This window comes from Neophocaena asiaeorientalis, unplaced genomic scaffold, assembly GCF_003031525.2.
Source record: "Neophocaena asiaeorientalis asiaeorientalis breed wild unplaced genomic scaffold, Neophocaena_asiaeorientalis_V1.1 scaffold703, whole genome shotgun sequence".
NCBI lineage: Eukaryota > Metazoa > Chordata > Mammalia > Artiodactyla > Phocoenidae > Neophocaena > Neophocaena asiaeorientalis.
Genome location: NW_020174434.1, coordinates 2,103,446 through 2,116,756, shown reverse-complemented (window position 1 = coordinate 2,116,756; position 13,311 = coordinate 2,103,446). Strand labels below are relative to the sequence as shown.

The 13,311-nt window shown below is 49.8% G+C and overlaps 1 protein-coding gene across 1 annotated transcript in view; it reads left to right on the top strand.

Moving 5' to 3' along the window:
* DCDC2C (doublecortin domain containing 2C) overlaps positions 1-13,311 on the top strand; it is a 39,361-nt gene that overhangs the window by 17,327 nt on the left and 8,723 nt on the right. Inside the window, 2 exon segments of the mRNA XM_024756917.1 lie at positions 9,913-10,039; positions 12,468-12,571. Of these exon segments, the coding sequence (XP_024612685.1) occupies positions 9,913-10,039; positions 12,468-12,571 (231 nt within the window).

The window sequence follows — 13,311 nt, the reverse complement described above, 5'->3', positions numbered from 1 at the left end:
CATATATGTGGACATGTATATTCTTTTCAGATTATTTTCCGTTATAGGTTGTTACAAGATATTGAGTATAATTCCCTGTGCTGTACAGCAGGTCCTTGTTGTTTACCTATCATGTATATAGCAGTGTATATATGTTAATCCCAAACCCCTAATTTATCTCTGCTGCCCACTTACTATCCTCTTTGGTAACCATAAGTTTGTTTGCTGTGTCTGTGGGCCTATTTCTGTTTTGTAAATACATTGATTTGTATCATTTTTTAGATTCCACGTGTAAGTGACATCGTATGGTATTTGTCTTTCTCTGTCTGACTTACGTCACTTAGTATGATAATCTCTAGGTCCATCCGTGTTGCTGCAAATGGCAGTATTTCATTCCTTTTAATGGCTGAGTAGTATTCCATTGTATATATGTACCACATCTTCTTTATCCATTCACCTGTCAATCGATGGACACTTAGTTTGCTTCCTTGTCTTGGCTGTTGTGAACAGTGCTGAAAGTATCTTTTTGAATTAGAGTTTTGTCTGGATATATGCCCAGGAGTGGGACTGCAGGATCACATGGTCTAAATCTGCAAGCATTTTCTTAAATGTACTGACAGTATAAAGCAGAGACTCTGTCCTGACTCTTCTATGAACTGAACACAAATACACACAGAGCTTTTGACCTGCAGACTATCAGACTCGAATGGAGGCATCCGTTGATGCGTCTGGTGGTCCAGGAAACCTTCACGTGCTGGAGGTACAGCGATGAGCTGAGTGTGAGTTTCTGCGAGTGGCGAAGGCAGACTTGCCAGTGAACAGGGCACAGTGACTGTAACAGTCCTCACCGGGAAAATGGAATCTGTTCCCTGGCTCAGCCCAAGCCCACACGTCATCCTGGATTCCACCGGCATCAACCCCTCCCGCTTGCATAATTCCAGTAGGGCAGCAATCCCTCTGCTATTAAACTGCCCAACTTTCAGACGCACCTGTGTCTCTCCATCAGCACTGTGCAGAGTCAGGAAAACCACAATACCTGAGATGGGAAGTGGGATGCAGGTGGCAGGCTGGGAAGGCAGGCTGGGACCGTCATGAGGGCTGGAAGGGCAGGTGAGACACTTGGATTCATAGGGATCCTGACCTCAGCAAGGGAGTGAAATGAACAGATATGCCCTTGAGAGTCACTGCTCGTGATGGAATAAAATGTATGGACTGAAAACGGAGCCGGAATAGCAATAGCGGAGGAGAGGCCCGTCCTGAGGCCACTGCAACGCTCCCAGCGAGGGGCAGGTGGGGTGCAGTTGGGTTCAAGAGCTGCTGTGTGTTACTGATTCTGTGACAGGCATTTTCCCCATCTTTGAGGCTCTGAAATACGGGCACATCTTAGGCTGATGGCATCTTGGCCGTTGTGCTGCAGGTTCATCTGTTGTCACGGTGAACTTGGCCACAGCTGCTCACTTTACTGCCTCTCCAGTTGAGGAGGTGCATGGCTGACACTGCACATGGTGAGCTTGCTTGCTGTGTAAATGTCCTCGAAAGGATTTTGCTGTGATTAGGAATGGAAATGAAAGTTATTATATACGTATGGAAATTCATAAAGATAGAAACAGCAAGATGTGCTGTTATTTGTTATTAGTGGGGTATATTCTCCTTCAATTCCATATGTTTTTGCAGAACAACAGCCAGTTCTTTTATGGACCCACGAAAGGGAGATACCCACACATAGCGGAGCTATCAGCTTCAGTAACCTGTTACTGTGTAAATAGCCATCCTGGGGACTTCCCTGGTGGCACAGTGGTTAAGAATCTGCCTGCTGGGCTTCCCTGGTGGCACAGTGGTTGAGAGTCCGCCTGCTGATGCAGGGGACACGGGTTCGTGCCCCGGTCTGGGAAGATCCCACATGCCGCGGAGTGGCTGGGCCTGTGAGCCATGGCCACTGAGCCTGCGTGTCCTGAGCCTGTGCTCCACAATGGGAGAGGCCACAACAGTGAGAGGCCCACGTATCGCAAAAAAAAAAAAAGAATCCACCTGCCAATTCAGGGGACATGGGTTCGAGCCCTGGTCCGGGAAGATCCCACGTGCCGTGGAGCAACTAAACTCGTGTGCCACAACTGCTGAGCCTGTGCTCTAGAGCCTGGGAGCCACAGCTACTGAGCCCACGTGCCACAACTACTGAGCCTGCGCGCCTATAGCCTGTGCTCCGCAACAAGAGAAGCCCCCGATCACCACAACTAGAGAAAGCCTGCGTGCAACAATGAAGACCCAACGCAGCCAAAAATAAATAAAATAAAAAAAAAAAAAGAGCCATCCTCAAACCTAGGGCTGTAAAACAACAATGATTTGTTATTTCTCTAGGTTCTGTGGGTTGGCTGGGTGGCTTGGGCCAGTTCACCGGGTTACTTATGCAGCTGCATCTAGCTGGAGGATCCGCTGGGCTGGGTTGTGTAAGGCCATATCACCACATCTGGAAGCTGGTGCTGGTGGTCGGCACCTCTTGTTTTCCTCCAAGTGGTCTCAGGGTCCCAGGGGGTGGAGAAATAGGCTCTCCCTCGGTGGAGAAGTGCGGCCGGGTATTCACTTTTCATACTGCCTGTGCATCGGGGGAGGGGCTTCGTGGCCAGGGGCAGCCCACCACACTTGTTTGCGTTTTGTTGCTGAGATTGGTGCAGAGGGTTGCCTCCCGTGCTCCAGGCAAGAAAGCACCAGGCTCAAGGTGTGCAGAGGAGCTCGGAAGAGAATTCCAGGGATAATGGAGGAGCGCTCTTTCTGTCCCGTGGAAAAGCACAGGTGGCTTGGAGGCAGAAGTGGTTCAGAAGAGCCAGACTCAAGATGTAAAACCTTGGGAGGATGCAAGTCATTGATTTATTAACTGTCTCCCCTTCCTTTTTGCACAGGTGTGATATTGATAAATATCTATGTCTAAATAGTTCCAAAAGGCCTTTTTCAGGAAGCAGAGATAGAAGAAAGAACTTCTAGGTAATAAGGAAGCACCATGACGTGGTTTAAAGGGCAGGTTGATTTCTTTATTAGTGACACAGGAAATGACCACGTGTCTTACGATTCTTGGCATCTTGATTCGGTGAAATGGGAAGGAAAACGATGGGCAGGAGCACGGGTACGTCTAGATGGCGGTGGAGTGTGAGAAAGTGGAAAAGTCAGGGAGGACTCCAGGTTCCCCGGGGCGACACTGGTGGATGGTGGCGTCAGCAGCAGAGACCTGGGCCCCCGGGGAAGGTGGAGGAGGGTTTAGGTGTTGGTCCGTGTGTGTGAGGAGGTGCTCTGTGCTAGATTGGCACACTCGCCAAATGAGAGGCAAGGGGAGATGTGTGAGATGATATTCATGCAGAAAGGTTTTTGTTTTTGTTTTTTTGGAGCAGAGAAAGGTTCACTGCGGGGCCAAGCAAGGAGAATGGGTGGCCTGTGCTCAGAACCCCCCGAACTCCCAGAAAAGTGTTGTTGATGTCAAGTAGAATCCCGTATAATGTGTAGTAGAGGACAGCCCTGCTCCTGTATTTGTGTGGGATTATCACTGTGGATTCTTTAAAGAGTAAAAAGACGAACTTTCTCTGGATCTAACTGGATGCCAGTGGGTGGATCTTATCTACATATTATGATAACAGATTTTTTTTTTCTTAGTAAACCAGTGGCTCCCACCCAGGGAAAGCCCAGGCCTTAAGAGTAAGAGTTCTGGACTCTGACTTCCTCGGTTGGAATCCTGCCTCTGCTGAAGCTCTCAGGGTCTCTGTCAGTGAAACCTGGTTCCCCCCTTTTACTTCCTGTTTCCCCCCCACCAGGATTTCTGTCATCAGACTTGCCTCAGTGGGCATGAATTTCTAATTTAAGCTAATATAGACACCCTAACAGAGTTCTAAAAAAAATTGGAGTGTGAAGCTGTTTGCTTCTTACATCTAGATTTCCAGTGAGCACAGAATGAAAGATTTAATCTTGATTTCGCGGAACTTTAAATCACACTGATGAAAACGCCCGTTTCCAAGAAAATGGCAAAGAAATCATGTGGGTGCATTGTAACTGACGATTAGCACGCTTGAACCATATTTGGGAGGCAGTCTGCCTTGTTTGATTGGCTCAGTTCACTTTATTGGTTGATTCAAATATTTGAATGTTGGAAAACATGTCATTAGGAGGCTGCCAATGCCTTAAATGGTCCAGTTAACAGGAGCCATGACTCTTTGAGTCCAATGAAAGTAACTGAATGCAGCTACTCTTATTCGTTACATCAAATTCAGTTTTATAGCAACTGCATTGATGGTGCAGTTACCTTCCAAAGAGGGTATCTGTTACCTTCCAGAGAAGTTCAGGTTAATTTAATAAGTGCTTGAAATTGCATTCGTATATTAAAATGAACATTTTAGGGTGCAAGCCTCTGTAAAATGTCAGTAAATAGTTAATAAGCATTGTCTTTATATCATACCCACAATCAGAATGTTAATATTACCTACCTCTCTTCGGCTATGAAGCCCAAGGGTTGGTGGCAGACAGTAACGAAGTGAGATCAAGCGTCGGCACCCTAAGTGTGAGGGCGTGTGGGGTCTGACACCCACACTTCAGTAACCGGGTTGAGACTGTGAAGTTCAGTGTGAGGTAAATACTTTGGAACCGACGTTTGCAGGCTGGTGATGTCAAGTCCACACCACATCGCACAGCAGTCAGGCGGTGTTTGTCGTCATCTTCCAGCAGCCTGGAGATGCAACGGTCAGGTTCAAGTGTTAGCAAGTCTTCTATGTTAATAATTCTCAAAGCAGGGACTGGTTCATTGGTGGAAGACTTTGACCCGCTTTGGAGCCAGGCCGCTCCCTTGGGAGCCGGGGAAATGCCTTTTGCCAGCAGGTCTGTTGTTTTCTACCTGAGGATGGATTGACTCTGAACTGGCTTGTTATGTTCATCAATTAGACGCTGTCTGATTCATCCCAGGTTACCTTGGGAGGCTGCCTTTCATGTGCCGGAGCCAGATGACCTGTTACAGTGACATTAAAACAGCTGGATTGATTGACGGGGGATCTGGAGAAAAATATTTCTTAAAGCACCACAGAGAAATAAACCCAGTGTGCCTCAGGTATATTTTCCAAAAATACTTTTAATAGGAAGAAAGATGAAGGAAATTGAAAGGAAGTACTGTGGCCTTTGTAACTAGAGCCCACGATGATGTCAGAGGGGCTGGGGATGTGAGGATGGAGAGGAGGGGTCGGAGGCGTGATGCTCGTTTCCTCGTGTTGGAAAGCAGTGGATTCTGATTCCCGCTTATCTGCTGTTTTCCGAGAATGGCTGTAAATCCGTGTGGCTCTGACAATTAAAAGACACCAGAGTGTCCACACGTGCCAAGTGCCAGGCGTGTGAAGATGCAGGCCACCCTGCCTTGGTCCTTGGGGAGCTTTCGGGCAGAGAGAGAGAGTTACATAGTGGAAACTGCAGACCTGTGGCCGTGGAGCTGTGTACAGAGTGGGCTGGGAGTGGGGCTGGGTTTCTCTGTAGGGACAAGATGGCACTGAAGTTAGGATCCGCAGGTGAGTTTGCCAGACCCCAGAGGAGGGAGCCCTTCTGGAGAAACACAGGGATTTGGAAGTGCTGGCCTGTCGGGAAATAGCAAGGCGTGTGGGCCCGCAGGTAGGGGCCCCTGTGCCTGGGAGCGGTGCTGGGAGTTTGGGCTTCGTCCCGAGTGAAGCAGACCTGGAGGGCCTGCAGAGGAGGTGTGCATGCCGTCCCCTCCCAGACCTGTGGCCCTTCCCTGGAGACCCCCTCCTTGCCTCCCACTGGTCTACCACCATTTCCCCATGGCTCTCAGGACGCAGACCTGCCCACCCATCGCATTCGCCTCCAGCATTTCATGGAGTGCTTCTGTCTGCCCCGCCAGGTTCTAAAACCTTTACTGGGGTGAAGCTCTGCAGACCTCATGACCACCCCAAAGAGGCAGTATTATCAGTCCCACGTCATCGAGACGGCTTGGGACAGTGTGGTGGGGTGATGTGCCAGGTGCAGAGCCGCTGAGTGAGGGAGGGGACGGCGCTCAGCGTTGAGCACCTACTGTGTGCCAGGTCCAGGGTGGCCGGAGGGATTGTCTAAGAAAGTCTGAGACGCTGGGCCTTTGGGCAAGGCTGCTTCTTCCCCACCACCAAGTCCAGGATCCGAGCTCCACCCAGGCTCTTATGTCCCTTTCCAGTTCCCGTCACACACCTGTGCTGGGGATGAGCTGGGTGTGGGCCTGCATACGCTTCAGGTCCTGTGTGTCTCGTCCCACTCTGCTAGGTGCGGGTGGTCACACTTGCTAGGTATGTGGGTCTAGTCGTACACTTTGTAGGGTCTTAATGTATTTCTCAGGAGCTTATTTACACATTTTAAAGTGGAATTTGTGTAAATATTTTGTTTTCTTTCTATACTTTTTCCAACTTATAATTTGCTCTGTTTAAATAATTAAGATCATCTACTTAAATGTGAGTCATTTACAGCTGGTTTCAAAGGTGAGTAGGTTGGGCTTCCCTGGTGGTGCAGTGGTTGAGAGTCCGCCTGCCGATGCAGGGGACACGGGTTTGTGCCCTGGTCCGGGAGGATCCCACATGCCGCGGAGCGGCTGGCCCCGTGAGCTATGGCCGCTGAGCCTGCGCGTCCGGAGCCTGTGCTCCGCAAGGGGCGAGGCCACAACAGTGAGAGGCCCGCATACCGCAAAAACAAAAAAACAAAAACAAAGGTGAGTAGGTCAAGATTCATGCAGGAATGAAAGGGCGGTGCAGGGAGTTTGGTCAGAGCCGGCAGTTTGCTTGTCCTGCCGGTGACGTTGGCTGGAGGGACGAGGAGGACGGCCCCCGGAGAGGCTGGTGGTCCAGGTCACCAACCAGGCAGACAGTTGTTCTGGGATCCGGCTGTGACACCTGAGATGGGACACGAGTGTGTAGGATCCAGTCAGGGACACGTAACCTTCACCTAATTATGCAGAAACACCGAGCCAACCTCAGATTCTTCCTATGAAACAAAAGAAAACAGGCCTGTGTTCTTCAAAAATTCAGTGTCACACAAGACGAAGAAAGTCTGAGGACTGGGTCCAGGTAAAAGGGGATGAAGGGGACACGACACCTAAACACGGTGTGTGACCCTGGACTAGTCTGTGCTCGAGGGAAGGTCCACAAAGGATGCCGTTGCATGGAGACCAGATGGAGTATGGATGGCGGATTAGCTAGAAAGCCTGCGTCAAGGCCGATTTTTTGAATGGGGTGACCGTCCTGTGGTTCTGCAGGGGCGTCTGTCTCTGTTGTCAGAAAACGACCCGAAAGTGTAAATAGATCACGTGTCTTCAGTACTCAGTCTAAGGGACTTAGCCGTAAATGTGCGTGATTCATGCAACCTCCTCCTAGGTAGGTTAGAGAAAATACGTGTTTAATACAAACATGAAGGGAAGCTACACCTAGCAGCCCCTCACCTTTCCTTGTCTGGAGAATGCCAGATTTTCAACTGTTCTTTTCCTACTCTGTCTACATATTCCTGCTCAGTGCATTGAATCGGCAGACATTTACTGAGCAACTGTTACGATCACTTAATTGAACACACGTACATATCGAGAGCCAGCCGTTCGTTTAGGGCCAGGAATGTGCGGACGGTGGGCCTGGGTCCTGGAACTGCGTGTGGAGGTGTTACAGGACCCGGCAGGGGGGCCCTGCAGGTCAGGCGTGGATGGGGATTTGAAGGATGAGTCTTAGGTCAGGAGGCAGGGCAGGGGGGGAGTTCCAGGTGCAGCTGAGCTCTGTAGGAAGGCGTGGGGTGTGCAAAGCCTGCGGTGGAAGGGTGTGAGGAGTGGGCTATGCAGGCAGGTAGGCTTAGAGCTTGAAGGGCGTTGGAACATCCTCATAAAGTTGGGACCACTCCCTGAAGTGTTTGAAAGGTGGGTGTGATCAGGTTCACAGCAGCCCTGTTCACTTATGCATTCAGCAGGTACTTACTGAGTGCCTACTATGTGCCAGGCACTGTCCCAGGCTCTGGGATCCATTATGAGAAAAACAGACAAACACACACAACCCCTGCCCTCATGGAGAGTCTAATGCCTCATGGAGACAGGTGAACAATGAACGTATAAATAAATTATCTGTAGATTGAGTTAAGTGCTGGGGGAAAATGTGGAGAAGGGTAGGGAAGGGAACTTTTTTTTTTTTTAAGAAGAGGAGTCCAAGGCATTTTATGCTTCCATATTTTTTTCGTTGTCCTGTCGGCATACGATTCCTCTTGTCTGATGGATTGCTGAGGTCAGTGGTAGGGAAGAGCCCCGTTGTGAAAGGGGGACAGAACACTGGCGGGAGAGAGAACTGCTGCAAAGTGTCCCAGGGAACCAGTGAGTTAGTGCATCCTGCCAGGTCTAACTCTTGAAGGATGGCACCTTCTTTGTTAATTCAGAGACATTTAAAATGGAGGGAAATAGGGAGGGAGCCATCAGGGTGGCTCTCGCAGAGAAGGAGAGGTTTTAGCCAACGCTTGACAAGAGGCCAAACCCATGCCACTCTGTTTTCCCTGGATTTCACAGGAATGAGGTGTTTTAGAATCTTGCATTCCCTTCATGTGCTTGTTAGGCAAAGTATGAGATTAAACAATAAAACTGGTTTAATGACATGATGCCTGCCTTCACCTGCCGTCCTGCTCCCCCGGGGGTTCTTGTTTCCACATCTCCTGGGGTTACGGGAGCGCGTGGTCAAACTGCGATGGGTGTGGTTTGCTCTGTGCTCTCTGCACAGCATCCTCGCTGCTTTTGTGTCCTCGTAACGAGGCTGGGTAATATTTCCTTGTCACTGTCCTCTGAGTGCTGTTGCAGAGATAATAAAATAAATATATGGCCTCTTTATCTTAGAGGCCAAAGATACGGAAAATGCTTGTCACAAGGAGATGTGAGTAACACTGAGAAGAATCTAGTAGGTTTCCCGAATCCCAGCCCCCAGCTGCCTCTAAGGCACAAGCACCATCTATCATCTTCTGTTTCTAAAACCAGTCCCGCAAAGATCTTGTTTCCTATGTTCGTGAGCACGATTTCAACTTGCAGGAAAGCCTCCTAAAATAGGTAGAAAGATTTTGCTTGGCTCCTATATATGTGGTTGAAGGACTATTTTCACACTTTAATTTCCACGAGGAAAAAAAACCCCTAGTAGTTTGCATAATACACTATAATGCCATATATAAATGGCACAAGGTAGGTGTTTTTAGTTTGACATTTTCTTAAGTGACACAGAGAGCTCACAAGAAATATCTATTTATATAGTTTTGCCTGTATTCATTTCCAAATACTTCAGTAAAGATGGAAAAAGGGAGAACTAAAAAAGATGGCTTGTATATAAAGATGGGATATATCTGGGATAGAATTGGAATAGAATTGGGATGGTGCTAAGAATTAGTTCATCTTACACTGTGATCTAGTTATGCTTTGTTATTATAGTTTATAGATTTCTTTAGAAATCTAAGTTCCCCTCAATTGTAACCCAAAGACACCTGCCATGCATCAATTTTTTTATCAGAGATGCTCCGTCCTGCTCTGTGGTTCCGGCAGTGATAGTTTGGTGGTTGTTATGGAAGCGATTTTTATTAGGCTGTAAGGAGTATCTCTAAAGCCCCAGCGACCTCTGCAGACCTGCCTGTCTCCCTTCTAATGCAGACCCTCCTTTCCCAGGCACCACGCGGCCACCTTCATTTGGGAAGAGAAGAGCTTCCCTTCCTGGTGAGCTGCCCCCTGGGAGGAGGGAGGGGAGTATTTTTGCCACTTTACAGAAGAGAAATGGAGGCGACAGCCTGGTCCAGATGGTGCGAGAAGGGGGGCCTCTTGGAGGCACCTGGGTCCCATCCCACTGTTCACTCGAGGAGCGTGTGCTTTCCCTGGGCCTTCTCAAAATAACCGATTAGACTCACTGCACGCCTCCATCCCAACACGCTCTTTATTCTTCGTTTGTACCTTAGGAAAATCCCAAGGTGAAAGAAGCTCATAAATACGACAACGTTCCACCCAAAGCACTGGATTCTATTTTTTACGCCAAAGAAGGAAAGAAGAAACCAAAGGCAGAACCTTTCATCCACAGCGGGGCAGGTAATGTGAAATGCTGTGTCGCTGTCGGCAATTCGAAATGCTGCCGGGTCAGGAATCTGCTTTTCCAGACCAATTTCATCCTGCAAAGATATGACTTGTAACGATCTGATTTAAAAACCCGACTCGTAACTGTCTGATTTGTTAATGAATTGTTCGGCATGTAGGGCTGTGGTAGGGGGAGTAGAAGAGTAAAATTTCAGGGCTGAGGGCAATATGGGATTCTCCTACTAGGAAGCCCTCCAAGATAAACACAGGATTTAAAAGTAATTCTGGGGGCTTCCCTGGTGGCGCAGTGGTTGGGAGTCCGCTTGCCAATGCGGGGGACACGGGTTCGTGCCCCGGTCCGGGAAGATCCCGCATGCCGCGGAGCGGCTGGGCCCGTGAGCCATGGCCGCTGAGCCTGCACGTCCGGAGCCTGTGCTCCGCAACGGGAGAGGCCACAGCAGTGAGAGGCCTGCGTACCGCAAAAAAAAAAAAAAAAAGTAATTCTATCATCTCTATGGACCTCTGGGAGGGCATATTGTCCTTTAAGGACCAATGACACTGAAAACAACCAACAAACATATCAACCTTTTGAGGCAAACATGAACATAAAAGCCATCAGAACCCACTGTTTGTGTTTACTTTTTGAGTATGAGAGACATTTAAAAGATTGAACTTCAGAAGTGATTTTAAAACGAAATAATTTAAACTACACTCCTTGCAGTCCTACTCCTGTTCTTACTCCTATTGCTACTTCCAGTAGCATTCCTGTTACTACCATTATCGGTACGACTGTTACTACTACAGTTAGTGCTACTCTTCCTACTATTATTAGCTCTGACTGGGGGCCAGGCTCTGAAGGAGGTGCTTTCTGTGACTGTGTCATCTGCAGGTGTGATGGGTACCTACAAGACTTAAGTCCCCTGGTTGGTTGCGGAGCAGAGAGGGAGATGGCGGGAAGGAGGGCTTCCCTTGCCTTCTCCGCAGCATCTGACAAGTTTGCAAGTCATTTCTCTTAAGCTGTCTTCTCCCTCGGCTCTCAGTACCACACAGAACGACTCAGGTTTTCTTCTCTTTGCTCCCCGTTTCTTAGCTTCCTGTGTTTGCTTCAGGCTACAGAGTGGGGCGTTTCCCTAACGCTTTTCTCTGGCTTCTCCCCCTCTCCTGGCTCTCCCCATCCCATGACAAATGCGTCATCCTGCTGTGCACCAGGCGCTGGTCTGGACACGCAGGTGTTCAGGCATGTTCCTTTCATCCTCGGAGCTCGTGTCCTGGCAGGCGAGGCAGATGCGTGAGCACAGAGGCCACGCTGTTCTACTCCACCCTCACGGGGCTCATCACGGAGCCTACTGAACCTATACTACCTGAACTTCTGTAATATGTTAACAGTAATAGAAAATTTAATCACCGAGTAAAATGTCTTTCTTGGCAAAACATACCCTCCAGGAGTGGCCTGGGCTGCCGGGGAGAGCGTGGCCTGCTGGGACTCACATTCCAGCTGTGGCCCTCATGAGCCTGTGACCTGGGCACATTCCTTACCTGAAAACGGATGTCGTAGGTGTGTCTGAGGATTGCCATGAGTATTAATATCAAAGGCATAGGTAGAGGAGCCCCTGGGACACAGTGGGTGCCCGCCCTCTCCTCTCCTCTTCCATCCCTTATCCTCCAGCCCAGGGCTCGGGGGATGGTTCTTCCGGGACCGGGGCCGGGAAGGGCCAGAATGGACCCCGTGAGGGGTGGGGAGGTCCAGGACTCTTGACTGAGGAAAGGGATGGGCTGTGATCACATCTGTCTCCTTTTGGATGTTGAAGGAACCGGCTAGCCCACTTCTTTTTCCTCTGCTGTCACCTGTTGCTTCTGAGCGGGATGAGGATAAACTTTTCAGGAACCTTGGGATTTTATAAGCATTTACTATTGATACATCCAGCTGTAGTGCTAATTAGATGATTTTGTCTGTCAGCCAGGTTGAGTGGCTTGCAGTGTACAGATTCAACCCCTGTGTCGTTAAAGCCCGGTTCTTGGATATATTTTGAAGTAACGCATCTGTGTGTCCTTAAAATCTGATGTTGGTGTCTCGTGGTTGCTTTGCGTTTATTTCTAACTGAATGAACCGAGCGCACACTTGTCAGACGTTCACTGTATTTTGTCTCTGGCCTGAGTCCCATGGGGTTGGGACACCGGGATGACGGTGACTCCCGGGGTCTGAGACCTTTGTGGAGACAGTGCAGGTGTTGAGGGCCACTGAACCCAGCACCTCGACTGAAGCAAAATCAAGGGTGTTAGGGAAATGCAGGTGAGGGGATGTATGGGCCCCGGGGTCCCTCGGCCAGGCTGCCTGACAGTGACACAGGAAGCTCCAAGGATGCTGAGTTGTAACTCTGGTTTGGCTCAGAAAAGGTATAACGAACATCGGTTTGAAAACCCTGCCTGCATTATTTTTCTCCAGATGGTCACGTGTATGAAGCCCAGACTCCTAACAAGGAAACCCAAGGAGCACCAGAAGTTACGGGGGCCCCGGACGTGCATGTGGAGGTGCCTGTGGACAGGTGGGTGGCGGGCACCGCAGGACTGTGCCCACCTCCTTCTTACTGCTGCTCCGTCAGCCCTGCCTGCACCTTATCCCCAGCCCCTTCCCAGAGCTCTCCCTGGCCTCTAGAATGTTCTTTGTCCCCTGCACTTAGCTACTGCTCATCTTTTAGATCCTATGCTGTGCATTTTCTTGTCTGCCCGTCTTTCCCCCCAAGGCTCTTCTGCTACCAGGACCCTTCTTAGCACACGTCACAGTTTGTGACGGCACTGCAGCCTTATTTGGTTACTGTCCCTTTTCCGCGCTAAGCTGTAAGCTCCATAAGAAGGCCATGGTCTGTGCTGCTCACTTGTGTAGCCCCTGTTCCTAGCAGAGGTCCTGGCAGGTAGAAGGCTCTTAGGAATCACCGGTGGAAGGATGGGATGATGGTATAATCAGACCATGTGGTCGGGAATCATGCATCTGCCCCGTCCTAGCTTCCCGACCTCGGGCCTCAGTCTCCTTGTGCATGTGGCGGAGATGATGTCACCGTGCAGGTCAGCCTGGGCACCAAGTGAGGTGTTAGTGCCCAGTCCAGGGCCTGGCGCACAGTGGACCCTCTCTCTCTGTGTCCCTCCTCCTGGCCTCATGGAGGAGAGAGGTGGAGTCCTGCATGGGACGGGATGACTGGAGGGGAGAGGTGACGGGGAGAGGGGCTCACTTCGAGGCCTGGTGCCTGGACAGGAGCAGAAGCAAAGGGCCCCAGGCCTGAGTCTGAGGCCTG